Source organism: Histoplasma capsulatum, genomic scaffold (assembly GCF_000149585.1).
Source record: "Histoplasma capsulatum NAm1 scaffold_2 genomic scaffold, whole genome shotgun sequence".
NCBI classification, from domain to species: Eukaryota; Fungi; Ascomycota; class Eurotiomycetes; order Onygenales; family Ajellomycetaceae; genus Histoplasma; species Histoplasma mississippiense.
In genome coordinates, this window is record NW_001813981.1 from 967276 (window position 1) to 983388 (window position 16113).

The window sequence follows — 16113 nt, forward strand, 5'->3', positions numbered from 1 at the left end:
CGGATATCAGCGAGCATTATATAGATAAGACATTCTAGCGCCGCGTATCTATCGCCACGTATCTATTTCCTAACATTGATATCTCCGTTGCGCCTATGACAATCTCTCTCTTTAAAAAAAAAATCTTGTCAGTCTTATTGATTTAAATATTAGTCAACTTTCAAAAGAAGTTCAGACTGAACAACATCTAAATCTTCTAAAACAGATGAGAAACAAAGTAATTTTTATATACATTGATGGCTCAAAATGTGAGAAAACAGCTAATTTTGGAGCTGAAATAGCATATTCAGAAAATGATAAAAACCATATTCTTGATTTTTGACAAAATTGAAAAAGAGTCAGAAGTTTTTAATACGGAATTATTTGCAATTTCAAAAGCTTTCAAATTGATTGAGATAAAGATTAAACAATGAAAATAATTTGAGCATATTTGAATATTCTTTGATAGTAAAGCTGGGCTTAAAAGACTTCAAAATAATAAAATCGGCAGTGGACAGTCAATGCTAGAGCTGATTTTGAAAAGTCTTCAAAATATTCAAAGAAAAATCTCATTCAGTTGTTCTATTCATCTTCACTGGGTGCCTGCTCACATGGGTATATATGGCAATGAAATGGCTGATAAAGCTGCAAAAAAAGCAACTGAATTAGAAGTCTACTTTCAAAGAATTGTAACATGGGCTTATATTAAGAGAAAAATAAGAGAATCATGTTTGCAAAAATGGCAAGATATTTAGTTTTTACAAAAAAAGAGTGTACATTATTTCATGTTTGAAACTAAGCCAAAATGGAAAGCTTGCTCAATAAAATGTAAAAAGAAACTTTTTGCTACAATAATGCAGCTAAAACTTGGACATGGTTATTTTAAATCATATTTAACAAAGATTAGAAATGATTTAAATGATTTATGTTCAAATTGTCAGTTATATGAAAACCCAGAGCATCTTCTTTTACTTTGTACAAAGCATACAGAGTTAATATTGAAATTGAGAGAGAAGTTTGAATTGACACAGTTAAATTTAAAACTTTTGTTCAATATAAAAACTAGAAATGAATTCTTGATTGAATATTTGAAAAAATCAAATATTGCTACAAGATTTCAATTAAATAGTTTGATCTGATAATGAATTCAATTTTTGTTTTTCTTTTTTTCTTTTATTTCTATGTATTTGCTTTAATTTCAATTAAATAGTTTGATCTGATAATGAATTCAATTTTTGTTTTTCTTTTTTTCTTTTATTTTTATGTATTTGCTTTAATTTTTGTTCTTGTTTTTATTTTTATTTTGTTACTTTTGCTTTAAAATTTATTTCATTTTGATTACTTTTGATTTTGACTTGTTTTGAAAAGTTTGATTTGTGAATGCTTTCTTTTCTTTTAATAGCTGCTGTTTTTTATACTCTTTATTTCATTTGTTTTGAATTGAATGTATTGATCTGTTGTCATTCTTTTGACATTCTTTTTTAAATTGAATAGTTTGAATAGTTGTTTGATTCTGGGCTGGAATTCTGCTATTGCATGTATTCAATTGACTTTGTATATTAGCTTATTCTTAAGTTGAAAAATCCTGAAGTATTTCAGATAGATGTTATAATCACTGACTGCATACTTCTATAATGGAAGAATAATAATAATAGCACATCAGATGCAATGTGGCACATCACAGAGATCTTCTTTATCATCAATACTGTTTCTTCTGTATCTGACAGAGCTGCTGTGGCAAAACTCAGAATTGCACTTTAACTATGTGGATGATCTGAACATCTGACAGATGACCCACTCACTTGATAATAATGCCACTCTTTTCAGCCAAAATATACAGAGTATTTTGAGATGGGGGGAGATAAACAAGATGGCCTTCGCACCAGAGAAACATGAGATGATCCATTTTACAAAAAAGTGACACAATGAGGTATCAGCAATAGTTGTGTCTGAGAACTTCACTGTTCACTCTGTTACTGCCTGTAATAGGCGCAACGGAGATATCTATATTAGGAAATAGATACGTGGCGATAGATACGTGGCGATAGATACGTGGCGATAGATACGTGGCGATAGCAATATTATCTATATAATGCTCGCTGATATCCGTGGTTTTTAGGAGATCAGCGATTAGCTTTGAACAATAGAGATTGCTACCTTTCTAATATCCTTTGTGCGTACTTCACACTACTCTTGTAATTACTCTTGTAGCCCATCTCTTACACTGCCCCAGCTGAACAGAAGTCAACACTTCATTAACTGAATATACACTTCAATAGAAGGCTCATCTGAAAACCACATATCTCCACTCAAACAAAGAAGGCAAAAGCTGTAGCTCAGCATATTCAAAGTCTGAGAAAGATCAGAAATGGGCTTTCAGCAGACACTCTGCCGAAGGCAGTCACCATCTGTGTGGTTCCCTCACTGCTCTATGGCATAAAGGCCTAGTATTATTATTATTATTCTTCTTCTATTATACTCATATGCAAGCAGTGCTTATGACGAGTCCTTGTGTAATGTTAAATACAGGCAAGAGTTGGTTATACAGGAGGAATGCTTAGTGTTGAATAACGCCAAGAATATAACAAGCACATAGGAAAATTAAATGAAAGTCAGGATTTTGGTACTCGCGATACAGGTTTCCAGCCCAGAAACAATAAGCTAAATCAGGTAGTAGGTCCGCCCGAAAGGTACCTACTTGGCAAGTTCACATCCCTTTGTTTTAGCTGAGAAATTGGCTCCGGATGTAATGTTGTCCCCTTGTGGGTTTCGAACCCACGCGCCTTGAGTCCCCACGCCAAGGCGCTACCTGGTGGCCGCATTACCCATTCGGCCACCGGGGGTGCATTTGACTGTGTTTGAGTTGCATTTGATTGTGTTTCACTTTCTCAAATGATTAAAACTTTGATAGAACTGAGAATGCCAAAGTCTCTCATTAAGTAGGTTGTGTGTTTCATGTCAAAAAGAACTATTCAGTTGCTTTTTGATAGAATGAGACAAGACATAACAGATATTGAGATAGGAGTTACTCAGGGTTCCCCAGTCTCACTCATTTTATTTGTTATATTTATCAAGTTTCTGTTTATTGATAGACAAATGGCAATTATGGTGAGAACTCCAAGATATGTGGATGATTTGGGTTTAGTTGTAAGCTCAGAATCAATTGTAAATAATTGCAATTTGATTAAGCAAGCAGCAACTGAAATGATTGAAAAAGCAAAATCAAAAAAAAATTGTTTTTAATATAGATAAAACTGAATTAATTTACTTTTATTCAAATTTCAGAGAAAGAGATACTGAAGTTAAGCTTTTAAATCATTCAATTAAATTAAAAAATTCAGTTAAATGGCTTGGTGTCTGGTTAGATTTTCAGATAAATTTTAAATCTCATGTTCAGATCAAAGTTGCAAGTGCTGAAAGAATGGTAAACAGTATTTTAAAACTTTCAAATACTGAGAGAGGCTTGTCTTTTCAAGCAATGAAACAATTATATATTGCTTGTATAACCTCTGTTTCAAACTTTGCAGTTCAAGTATGGTGGAAAAATCAAAAGAGTTTTGTAGAGAGGTTTCAAAAGCTTCAAAATTCAGCTTTAAGAAAAATATTGAGGGTATTTAAAACCTCTTCAATTAAAGCCATGGAGATTGAAGCCTTTCTACTATCATCACAAGTGAGATTTGATAAAATCTGTATGAATTATGCTCTCAAAATTATGAAGGTATATCTCAATCATTTAATTAGAAAAAGAGTCTCAAGTTATTTTCCAAGTGAATCAACTGGAGTAGATCTGAATTGGGAGTCTTATTTTGATTGGAATGAAATAAATTCATCTGATAATTTAACATCTATGCAAAAAAAGAAGATACCATCTCAGTTATTTAGAATTTGCTCCATGATTAAAGACAGTTTCTCTAGTTTAAATGTGGAGAAAGTGGTCTTTAAAAATCTCTGTAAGAGATGGGCTACAAGAGTAATTATAAGAGTAGTGTGAAGTACGCACAAAGGATATTAAGAAGGTAGCAATCTCTATTGTTCAAAGCTAATCGCTGATCTCCTAAAATCCACGGATATCAGCGAGCATTATATAGATAATATTGCCATCGCCACGTATCTATCGCCACGTATCTATCGCCACGTATCTATTTCCTAATATAGATATCTCCGTTGCGCCTATTACACTGGTACTGAGACTGGAGTTTCAGCAGGCTGACTGTGGAATATCAAGTGAAGGCCTCTCTGAAGCTCACCATGCCACAGCATACTCTTCACTGCTGATTCATACTTCACTCCTCTCATGGAGACTTCTCCTGATATCACAGATATTTTCAACATGCAGATGTGAGATTTATCTGTGTTTGTGAACACAATAAAAACTCAAAACATTTGATGCTCTATCAACACTTATAAAAACATCTTCTTCACTGACTCAAGAGGTCAGCAGCACAGCCACACAATCAGATGACAGCTGTTGTCTATCTAGAGTCTCTGACCCCTACAAACTTTGTAGAACTGCTGAACTGCACGCAGTTCTACATATAGTACTGCACAAAATAACACAGTCGGCTGGCTGCACATCATCTGACAACCCCCGCAGCAGTTCCATGAGGCCGGCCTGCCGAGTACACCTACAGTAGCTAGTGCAACTGCCAGAGATAACACAGTCTATACAGACAGTACAGATAGCACAACTAGACTCATCTATTTCAATTAGCTGTGATGTAATCAGTACAATCTACATGTCTGACTTAGTTAATATGTTCTTGACTGCTGGCAATGTATCTACACATACTCTGCTTTGTTTTTGCTACCGAGTCTCTAACCTAGCAAGCTTCTCACTGGTATAAGGTAAGGTCGGGGATTATATAATGTTGCTGAGCTTGTTCACTAAGTCAGGAGGTAGTGCCACTATCACAGGTTAAGATATAACATCAAGAGGAATATTTAAGATGACTAGCAATAGCTACGGCGGCGGCCTGAGGTAAACATATGAGTACTTAGTAGGGCTTACAGGTAGGGGCGAAGGCTTAAGGTATGCGTCGTGAAGAAATATACTTAAGGTGAACTTATAGTCGTACCATGTAACGGAGTATAAGTAAAAGTAGTAGAAGAGTAAGTAAGTAAGATGAAATTGATCGTGATCAAGAAGATAAGCTCCTTGATCCTAAGGGTAATGAGTGTGTTTATATACATCTTGAGATACATGAGGGTAGCTCGGATAGCTCTTGCCAAGATAGCTATCAGAGTGAGGATAGCTGTGATCACTCCGCTCACTCGAGTGATCCGAGTGATCCAGGTGATCCGCTATGTCACGTGACCTATTGTTCCTATTGGTTAACCGGATCTTCCCTTATCCGATGTCTAGCTTGCATGCCCTCTACCATTTAGTCATTCCTTGTCCAATGGCTCTCAAGGTTGTGCCGTAGGTTTGTAACAGTTTTCCTCTCATTTACTCTTGTTTCTATTAGCTCAAATGCTTCTTCTTTCTTCTTTTCTTTGCTCTCTCTATCATTCTCTGCTCTTTTCCTTTCACAACCTTCTTCAATGCTCTCTCCTCTCTTTTCCCCCGGGTCTGTGCCAGGTCACGTGACTGCAAGGTGTTGCAGATGACACAGTCTTTACTTCACCTCTCTCTTTTATTCTTTTCATTTCAGAACACACACTTTCCCTCTCTTTCTTTTATTATTTATCTTATCTATCTTTCTTTTGATGTTAGAAGCACAGACAGCTTTCTGATCAACTGAGAGAGATATCCCTCTCTGCTCACTATAAAACCTTCCAGGTACTGCAGCAGCGGTCCCCTCAGGGAATCACACTATAACCCCACCATGAATGGTCATACATCGGGTCAGAAGTGGATGCGCAGATTAGAAAAATCCTTTGCAATGAGCTGAGTCTTCTCAAGAGTTGCCATCTGAATTCTATTTTCTCTCTCTCTCTGTGTACATAGAAATCTCTTCAATGTAGCACATCTCCATGCCCTTCAGAATGCTACTGAAACACGGGTGCTGCCCGTGTTTTCTCCGGGATGTTAAACCTATACATACATACATACTATCTATCTATCTATTATTGCTTGTACATTAACTAAGTAAACAATCGGACGGTGAGTACGCGGCCGCACCTGGCCCTCCCCCTTCCCGCGTTTCCCGAACGGGCCTGGGCCGGGCCTCGCGGACCCCGTCCATTGGCCGCCTCGGTCGTGCCGTCGCCCCTTCGGGTTTGGCGCGCCTCCCCCTCGCCGCTTGGAGTTACATCATCGACGCGGGTCCGAAAATCTATATAAGATCGCTCCTCCTCCCTCTCGCCCACGCACCTTCCCTCTTCCCAATTTCCCTCCTCGTCTCACTCTTGCCCTTCCCCTTCCCCTTTACCCCATCCCCTTTCCCTCTTCCCCCCTGCTCAGGCTCAGCCTGCCGCACCACAAAAGGTATCTGCCGATCTCCCTTGCCGAACCCGTTTCGCCATCGCATCCCCTCCCCCCCATCCCCTTCCAGCCCTCCCCCCGTCAACCCCGGCCCATCCCCTTTATTCGGTCTTCTTGGAAGACCATGTAGATCGAGAGATCACAGTTACCCACTCCTCTTCTCGAGGACAACAGGCTTTGCTCACTGGATATTTCACTCGCCCGTGCCTCTCTTGCCCGTGGACATCTTCTCTGGCTTACTCCGTTGGTCCTGCAACACATTCGCATTTCCCCCACCCCTCTCCTTCTCTTTCCGTCTGAGCTACAATTCGATGCATGCGCTTTATGCCATCGACCAATGGCAAAAATCCCTCATGTCGGCGGAACCCGAGATTGTGTGGATCCAACATCCTGCCAGCGGCGCAGCGAGATTCGACTGGACACTGGGGTGTAACGTTGAGAGGGGGGGGGAGGGGTGCCTACGATTGCCGGCGCATGCCCGCGCTATGCTATTGACCAATGGCGAAAATCCCTCATGACGGCGAAATCCGAGATTGCGTGGGTCCAGCACCCTGCCTGCGGCGTAGCGAGATTACGAGGAGTGCGGCTGGACGCTAGGATGTGACGTGGGAGGGTGCGGACGCAAAATCCCCGCCTTCGCTGAGCCTCCGGCTGCTTTCGATGATTGAATTGGCTGTTCTGGAGTGTTGGCCGCGTATCCTTGTATTCAAGGTTTGATCCATTGGCGAGGAATGCCGGCGAATCCGACGCTGGGTCGCTTCCAGCTGAGGGAACTGAGGGAGTCAGGGGCGCAGCGATCGTGTGACGGTGAGGTAGGGTGGGTCCCCCGCGCAATCCAAAGGCGTCCGAGCCACCGGTGTGTCTGCTATATCTCGGTTCATTCGTCATCGATTCTACGACCTCATGACCAATTTGCGCTCGTCCTCATGCATACGGCGTATAGGAAATGAAACATGGGCTTGCCGAGTTTTCTGTGGCTGTGATCCCTGGTGAATAGGTGGTGACCCTTAGCTCTGGACCGGTCGAAGATGCAGTTCGGAGGAACCCTGGCTCTACGTGTTGCATTCGGTGTGTTGCATTGCGATCCATCCCTGTTTTGCGGGCAGTTCCCAGGTTGGAGGGGAAGAAGCAAAGCGTTTTTTGAAATTGCTGGGGTCTATTCACAACACACAGGAAAGCCTTTCGCGGACTTTGGGCACTCTGCCAAAGGAGGAGCGTTTCTGGTTGTCGCTCTATAAAAGCGTCGGCTTTTCCCCTTCTTAAAAGCACTGCTCGCAGAACGAGGATCACAGCTTCCCCGAACCTCAATCTCAAAAGCGCACACGCTCGTGCAGAGCAAAACCCGACTGCAGTCACAATGGACAAGATCCGGTTCTACCAACCCCCAAATCTCATGAATCCCTCCAAACTACTACAGAGCCCCAAACCTCCTGCAATCCCCACACAGTTACAGCTCCCCAACCCCTCAGCACAGAGACCCATTCCCAGCGCCGACACATCCTCTTCCCTATCCTGTCCCTCACAGCAGCTCAGACACCCATTGCCCCCCCGCCCGTCCCCCTTTGTTTCATCTCCCATTTCTTCTCCGTCTGCAAGTCAACGGTCCCAGCCACCCGAAACTCCAGGAAATGACTTCGACAGGATTTTGGAGGAGATCTCGTCAGATGACGGCAGCCAACCTCTCTGCAGGAGTCGGAGAAACACCAACGACCATGCTGCCACCTTCACCACCAGGTCGGACCTTAGCGATTCTTCTGACGACCGCTTTGATATAACTATTAAGGTGGATGCGGCCGAAGAAAGTGTCCCTGAAGCCCGCCTTCATGCATACCGGTCAGGTGCAAGTAGAGGTCGGTTTCGAGATTCCCTCATGGCGTTTCTTACCGACTCCGCTGACTGGCTATTTCAGATGACCCCATCGTCATCGATGACTCGATGGAGATTTGTCACGATGATGGATTCACAGAAGAGTCTGTGGATGCGCAGACGCCTCGGCCGTTGCCATCCGCCAACAAGGCATCCACCGAGAAAGGTGGCGAACCGGATCCGATGGCGGATGGCAGTGCCGCATTGACTCCGCGAGAAGTTTCGGGTAAGGCTCGTTCCATTACGGTCCCGGTTTCCCACTGACCCGCGACAGAAACCCCCCCGCTTACCGTGAGTGAGTCGACCTCTTCTCGCGATGCCCACACCCGCGTCTCTCCACGTCCACAGAGTCGATCTCCTCCAATCCCGGTTGAACGCGCGACCAAGGAGGAGTGGCCGGTAAGAAGGATACTGGACTCCCGGATCCGTGTGCGGGGGGACGAGGCAATGCTGGAGTACCTTGTCGCATGGAAGACTACCTGGCGGACCAGACAGGTACGCCAATTGCGTTTCAGGCATATTGAGCTTCCTGCGATCCCGGCTGTATGCAACGGGACGAGGGAGGGGTGGCCAGTAAAGAAGATACTGCATTCTCGGATCCGAGTGCGAGGGGACGAGGAATCTCTGGAGGATCATGTCTCATGGGAGTCTACCTGGCAACCGCGAAGCGATCTGATTCCAGGTTGCAAGAAGTTGGTCAGAGAATTCCACGCAGAATGGAAGAACAAGCGGCCTTCATTGACTACTCTGGCGGGCTATAGGCATTTCAAGCAGAGACAGAGATCGCGCAGGGGCGGTGGACGCAAGATTGTAAAATCAATTGGTTAGAATCTTCTTCTGTGTAACATGTCAATATCAATTTCGGCTCTGATTTGTTCCGTACTTTTCCTGTCTTGATTGTTACCTGTTTGCTGTGGTTCCCCTTGTTTGATCTTTGTTTGCTTAGCATATTTGAATCCGGCCCACGAGCTCCATTGACATTGCCTATCACGTTCCAGCCGAGGGCCTATCTTGCCTACGTCCCATGGTACAGTATTTACATTGTGTGTGTTTGTTTGCTCTTCGCCCTCATTTCTTTGTCTCCCACTTTTGTTTTGCTTCGAATCATTTGTATCCGCGTATTTTGTCTAAACTCTAGAGAGAAGTATAAAGACCTCCCTAGTTCTGAATATCGATATTTCCATTCTTAAACCGTGATAACCATGCTCCGCAATTCAACTGGAAATTCGCATCTCAACAGAAACCCTATCAACCCACCACAATGCCAAATGCCGTCATTTGAAGACCTAAAGCAACCTCCTCCTCAAACGCCAAGGGCGGCGACAATACATCTCTGCATAACGAAATCATGGAGATCCGTAGCCAGGTGCCAGAAACGATTAAAATATTGAAGCAAATGGCCGCGATACTCGAGATGATAACACCAGGGAGTAAAGAACAATATGATGCCGATCTACAGGCCTCTGCAACAGAAGATCGGGATGCAGCGCTATTTCTATATCCTGTGGGCTTTATTGCTGACCGTTCAGCAAGGTACGTCGAGAATGCGTACAATGAATGGAAGGAAGGGGAACACGATGATTGGAAAGTCCGTGTTTGTCCATACCTTACTATGATTGTTACCCGACCATGTACATCTGCGAATCGGAACGAATTACTCTCTTGTGGTGCTCATGGATATAGGTCATATGGCTACTTCCCGGTGGGAGTTCACTATTGTGTCGGCATTTTCTCATAGTGTGCGTTAAAAGCTTCTAGAAACCAACAATGCCTTTGGGCTTCGACCACCTCTAGATATTTAGTTGTTCAAACTTATTGCTGCAGGTGTAATGGATAGCAATGTTCCCACTCCTCCAGGAGACATAGAATATTTGCTGGTATCCATATTTCAGCTTAAAGTAGATCATGTAGCTGACTTAGTAAGCTGTAGTGGACCTAATTAGAGAAATAACTGGACACGTTAAACCGTATGTATTGGGCAGGCTAATATATAATACTTATTCGCCAGAACAGAGCAATCACTAATCCTATTAGGTTTCAATCAGAGCTATCGTATCATCATACGCTTTAATAATAGGATCATATAACCTTTTTGGGTCCTGAGGCGTTCCAACAATAAGTCCTTCCTTCCCGTAAGGAAATAGTACGCCTCGTATGGTCTTGCAAAGATGCTTGACGCGCTCGAAGTCCGGCGGAAACTCCTGCAAAAGGTACTCAAATCCGCCAGCTTCCATGTTACCTCGTTTATAAGTTGCAATTTTCTTATAAGTTCCGGTATACCATTCTCTCAGCATGCTGTCTTTGGGCGGGTCCTGTCCCTGTCTCTGTAGCTCATTTAATTTTTCCCAACCGTGACGGGCACACTGCCAGATAAGCACGTAGAAAAACGACTCAAGATCATGTCGATAGGTGTGGTCGATATTAAGCAGCACCTCGATCGCCATGAACTCCATCGTGCCGGTCTGGTGCCGTGCGCCGCTTCGCCCGCTACCGACTTCCTTGGCAAGATCCAGATCGATTAGCATGCCGGAGTGACCATCCGCCTTTTCCGGATCGGTTATTATTATGTTGTTCTCCGAAATATCCCGATGTAGGATGCTCCCATCCAGGTAAAGAGACCGATGCGCCTTTATTGCATCGCGAAGCGCCGTGAGCAGTTCTAAGAGTGACTCGTACTTGTAGATCGGCCGCCCAGCGGGCGAGATCACCAGACAGCGGAGGACGCGGTTGTCGTAGGGTTCCTCGCCATTCCTGTCGAAGAGGCTTGGCTTGTGCGCCGACTGAACGGAGAAAGCTAGTTCATTCTCCTGCTGGTTGTCCCTCGACGGTTGATTGATGGAGCGCGATCGTTTGGATGCCTGCATCCCTTTATCCGGAGATCTGCGTTTCCTGGAAGACGACTTTCGACCTAAGCTACGGAGCTCGGTGAGCGGCTGAGATTGATGAAATGAGGAGGCCGCACTGGGGGGTGCGCTTTTGAAGTCGTGTCGCTTGTCGCCGAAGGTCAGGCCGCAGCGTACGTCGGCGATACTAGTGATGACACTATGGCCAATGATCCTGGCGACCCCTTGGACATTTTTTTGACCCGCTAGCTCGAGGAGTTCCGCCTCCGGCCGCCGCTTGTCCGACACCCACGAGAATTTGGCTACGCCCTCCACTTGTCCATCGTTTGCGAGAAAACATGTTGTCCCGCGACACACGATGGCACGCTGAAAGGAAAGCATTTCACCCAGCCGCAGCACCTTTTCCTCCGAGATCCCAGGCCCTTTGACGGTTATTGATTTGCTGCCGCCTTCATCCCTAGCAATAAAGGTGTCCAGTCCCAGCTCCTCGTCGCTCATCATGGTGTAGCCCACAATCACCTGAAAGAATCGTCTCGAGTCCGCGTAGACGTCGATGATACCCGAGCTGTAGGGGCCCGAGCGGTCAAACACCCACGCCTCCATCTTGGTCCCGCAGACGGCGAACGCGTGGACGAACCGCCGGGTGGGCTGCGCAGCGAAGACCTCGCGCACGCAGCGGCTCATCTGCAGCAGTGTGGTTTTGGTCTCAATCTTCTCCTTTGGTTTTTTGAGCTCGGCCAACAAACTAGGATGTCTCTCCAGTTCGTGTGGGTTTCCGCGAGGAGGCTCGCTCCCGCTAGCTCTCAGAAGGGAGGTCGACTTGCCCGTTCCGCATTCGAACCGGTAAGATCCGCTTTGCTCACCCGTGGTGTAGTAGGTGCCGCGTGATTCCGAGAGAAGGTCTTCTTGAAGACGAAACCACCAGGCAAGGACATCGTCCTGCGTAGGAGGATCAGGAAACTGGGCCCAATTCCCATCGCTGTCTGGGGCCAGCACGCGTCGACAGATGGCATCTGCTTTGTCGCTCCAGTCTTTTCCCTCAAAGTACTTGTCGAAGAAGCCCTCGACGTCTCGAAATGTGCAGCCACGTATCTCCTCAAAGATTCTCGGATTCACCAACTCACGCGTCTGCTCGGAACCTTTCTGCGATGACGAGGTGGATTTGACTGGCGTGCCGTCAAAGGAGGGCGGTACGCTCGCTGGAGGGGTCGATCGTGAGATGGTAACGGTGAGGTTGAGGACGGCCTTCCAGATATTAATGTCCGGTGCTTTTTGGATGACGAGCTGCGCCAACGCTCGATAGTAGTGGTAGTTGAAGTGACCTTGTCTGAGACGCTTGAATAGACCTGCTAGGTCAGAGTCGACATTTTGATCGCTTACGCGTGAGCGAAGGTTGAACGCGGCTTCCTCTCCCATCAAAGTGGTGAGAAGCTTTGAAATTGCCCTGTGGCAAATTTCGTCTTGTGGGTTAGCTGAGACATCGTACGCTTGTTCTGCCCCTCGAAGTTGACGTTGTAAACGATCTATCGAGTCACTTAACGGATGCTTTGCGACGATGTCGCGATCATCTGGAGAGAGGTCAGCCATGTGGTGTTTATGCATGCGGTATGCTTTCTGACGAGGCGAATTAGGGACCTTAGATGAATCGGATTTGATTGTTTTGGGAGAGGAGAATGAGTCACATGACCACACCATTCTTGTGTCTTATGTAATTTGTAGATCATGTGATGTCCCTTTCATGACCAGGGCGAGTGGCTACAATAATCTCTTAAAGGGGGAGTAATACCACAGACCATGTTGTCTGAGCGATCCAAGTCTTGTGCTTGCAAGGGAAAAATGAAAGGGAAAACAAAAGCTCCATCGGCACAGTTCACGGTGATCATATCGACAACCACGTCGCTGAAAATAGTTGAAAGCTGGCGGTTAGTCTGTTTCCTAAAAATGCTGGATAGCATGGCTGGAGGTTGCAAAACGTCATGGCTGAAGCGATCACTGCCCCACGCCAAGTCATCATCGGTTTGGTGGACAAATCACATGTTCTCCAACCCCACCCACTCTGGACTTTCCGCAGCCTGTAGATGGACTGCCTGATGGGTTGCACTTTAAATATCTCATATCATCCAACCATCCGCCCTAAGCGATGATCATGACTGTGTTATCTAAAAGTTGAGGACGTCTGCAAATTTGCCCATCCTATCGTGCTATAAAGTACGGGTATCGTTCGTCCACTGTCTATCGCCGACGTACTCTGCTCCGAATTCACTTCTATCAGCGCAATCTGCCCTTGATCCGACCTTTTGATCCGGCTTTTTGATTCGCAAGCGCTTAACTCGAGGGGTAGCCTCGTATTCCTTCTGCGGATTGTGTCCAACGTATTTAAACCCACCTGGCGAGGGCGCAAGAGTGAGCCGAGTTTACCGATCAGGTAACTGCATTGGAGAATAGAATATCTTAATGGTAAATCGAGCCATCCATGAGTTGTTTCTCGTTTAATGCGTTATTAGGCTTTCGACGAAAAACCTCTCGATCCAACCGTGGATTTTGGGAGCGTGCCTGAAAACCGCGTTACAATGATTACGGGCAAGGGTCAGATGGTATTTTGGAAGGGATGCAATGTCACTGTGTATGAGAAAGACAGCGAAGGGAACGAACAGACAAGGAAGCTTGTTGGCATGCCTGACGGGCAAGGAGTCGTAGGGGACGATACTAGGCTGTACGTTACTCGAGGGAAAGTCATTACTGGAGAGGATATCTGAACATAGCATTGCATGCGGTGGGAGTATAGGTTGCATTTTAGGTATATAGCTTGTTTCATATTTCTAGGCCTCGATCTAATCCTACAGTTAGGTTGATGATTGCCCCCTGTTGCTTCGTAAGGATCATTGACACACATTCCGTCACATGCTTGCCTTCCTCCAATTCCCTCCTGTGAACGGGGCTTTCGTTGATTGCCTTATGTATATCGGAACCAAACACCATAATGAGAGCTTCATCCCGAACACCCTTTAGAGTAGCTTCGGAGTTAGGTACGATTAGTGTGATCCCTTCGTTTAGGACAATATGAAGAACCTGTTCGACCCATTTTACTTTTGCATTGAACAGAGCCATCGCAAGGTATTCCACACCCCATTCACAGATATCCAGACTCAGGAGACAGTCGACCGGTCCTCCCCAAAGAGGAAAGACAGTCGTAACGGATGCTCTCCAAAACGTTATCCTATCAATCTGAATCGGGTCTCTTCTGATTGCACCGCAAATGTACTGGTCAAAGACCGTCGCGATCCCTTCTAGCGAGGCGTGTTCAAACACTTCTTGCGCGGTGGTAACATTTGAATTGTTCGGGGAGCCTTCGTGCGCCGAACGTTTATGCGTTTCTGTAGGAAGTGCGTTCGTGCGACAGGTCGAAATGGATGTGGAATCTCGCTCGGCTTCCACATTACGTCCCTGACGAGCTTTTCACCTGTTAGACTAGGTAAAAAAGTTAATAAAGGATTAGATGACTTGCCATGACTCTCAAAATGCATAGCTATGCTCTGAGTGGCGTCACTGTGGGCATGGTATAGATGCTCGCTGTCCGCGAGCTGCCTAGGTTGAGAGTTGTCGCAAGGAGACTCTGGCCCGTCAATAGCGGTAGCATTTTCTTCGTCACTTTCTGATAGTTCTGAACTGGATATCCGCTGTGCAACTCCCTCTCCATGGACGTCATTCGAAACTAACTTGTCAGCACTGGAAAGGCATCCGAACCACAGACTCACTCACCTTCTGCAGAATCGGGTATTTTCTGGCGCTTTGCGAGGGATCGAAAAATTGGATGATTAATCGGTGGCTGATCTTTCCTCTTTTCGAGTTCATCAACGAGAGTGGCCCGATCGCTCTTCCTCATGCCGACCACCGTGGTTTGGCCCAAGGCGATGGCACATAACAGAAAACCATGCGGCCCGCATCTGGAAAGCACATCATGGAGAAAGAGCTGATACTTTTGACGTTTAAGGGAACTTTGCACCTGCTTCAACAACGCAACAGCCTCAGCGACACGCCTCTGGTCGTTCCGCCTTAAGCACCGAAGAATCTCCAAAGTGCGTCCAGTATCCACTACTTTCTTCCATGCATTGTTGCTGCTGATTGATTTGCGGGGAGACCGTTGCTTCTTCGACGGTTGAGACATTAGAGATCCGGGCGAGTCTGGAGTTTTTGGGCGGGAAGGTTGTGAGGTTAATTGGAGGTGAAGATGGAGGTAAAAAAGGAGTAGCAAAGTGGGGTATGCAGGCTCCGTTTAGTGACACGTGTTCGCCTCATGTGGCCACATCTCGAGTCAGACTTTTTGGAGGTAGGCTTGGAGGGACTTATGGAGGTATTTTAGGAAGGACTTTAAAGGTGCGAAATGCGATCTTGGCTTTGCTTGATAGCGCTTCTAATGTGGACATTCACGGCGCATGGCGCAATGTGCCTCGCATGGTCAGACAGACATCGTCTAGAACCGTTGGCACTCGTTACAGCGCAGTCATAAGTCACAACATTTCCTATTGGCCAATTGTGCAGGACTCTCGGTACGCAGTGCTCACGTAGATTATCCTACTGGTGCAAAGCGGAACAACTGTCTGTCGTCAATCTCAAAAGAGGGCAATTAAAATTCAGCATACGGGTTCAGGGACCGGGAACCTGGCATCGGGCACCTCTTTGCCCTGGGTTGTCTACAAATCAGCTCCCGCATAGAGGTCTAAAAATATTCCGCGTCGTATATCGACGATTAACAACGAAATGTAATAGCGCAAGATCATGTCTAGACATTGACGGTGGATAGCGCAATGTACCTTCATGTTCTAGGTCGCGATGGATGGCATATCCTGCTTCTGGATATGCGCGGATCAGTCCCGAGACAGTAAATCATGGAGTTCACGATGATGAACCTGGAGGCTTGGGTACAAACCAGGGGTCTAGATGGGTTTTCAGATCAACATCAGTCGAGAGGATCAAGACCATGTATCCTGCGGCACAGTTTTA

At 45.6% G+C, this 16113-nt stretch overlaps 4 protein-coding genes across 4 annotated transcripts; 2 read left to right on the top strand and 2 right to left on the bottom strand.

Annotated features, from left to right (window-relative positions):
• Positions 1-2645: 2645 nt before the first annotated feature.
• On the bottom strand, positions 2646-2801 carry HCAG_02387 (predicted protein; the record flags this gene model as incomplete). The annotated part of the gene is made up of 1 exon (XM_001542166.1): positions 2646-2801. One exon carries the CDS (start codon positions 2799-2801, stop codon positions 2646-2648), a length of 156 nt encoding a protein of 51 aa, XP_001542216.1.
• A 4630-nt stretch (positions 2802-7431) lies between these two features.
• HCAG_02388 (predicted protein) lies at positions 7432-9097 on the top strand (the record flags this gene model as incomplete). Its single annotated transcript, XM_001542167.1, has 4 exons — positions 7432-7471; positions 7696-8253; positions 8313-8495; positions 8544-9097. 4 exons carry the CDS (start codon positions 7432-7434, stop codon positions 9095-9097), a joined length of 1335 nt encoding a protein of 444 aa, XP_001542217.1.
• Positions 9098-9711: 614 nt separating this feature from the next.
• HCAG_02389 (predicted protein) lies at positions 9712-10233 on the top strand (the record flags this gene model as incomplete). The annotated part of the gene is made up of 3 exons (XM_001542168.1): positions 9712-9802; positions 9953-10008; positions 10213-10233. The coding sequence occupies 3 exons, from the start codon at positions 9712-9714 to the stop codon at positions 10231-10233; spliced, it is 168 nt and encodes a 55-aa protein (XP_001542218.1).
• Positions 10234-10299: 66 nt separating this feature from the next.
• On the bottom strand, positions 10300-15277 carry HCAG_02390 (predicted protein; the record flags this gene model as incomplete). Its single annotated transcript, XM_001542169.1, has 7 exons — positions 10300-12680; positions 12899-13011; positions 13360-13498; positions 13646-13665; positions 13765-13864; positions 14004-14564; positions 14872-15277. The coding sequence occupies 7 exons, from the start codon at positions 15275-15277 to the stop codon at positions 10300-10302; spliced, it is 3720 nt and encodes a 1239-aa protein (XP_001542219.1).
• Between the last annotated feature and the right edge of the window lie 836 nt (positions 15278-16113).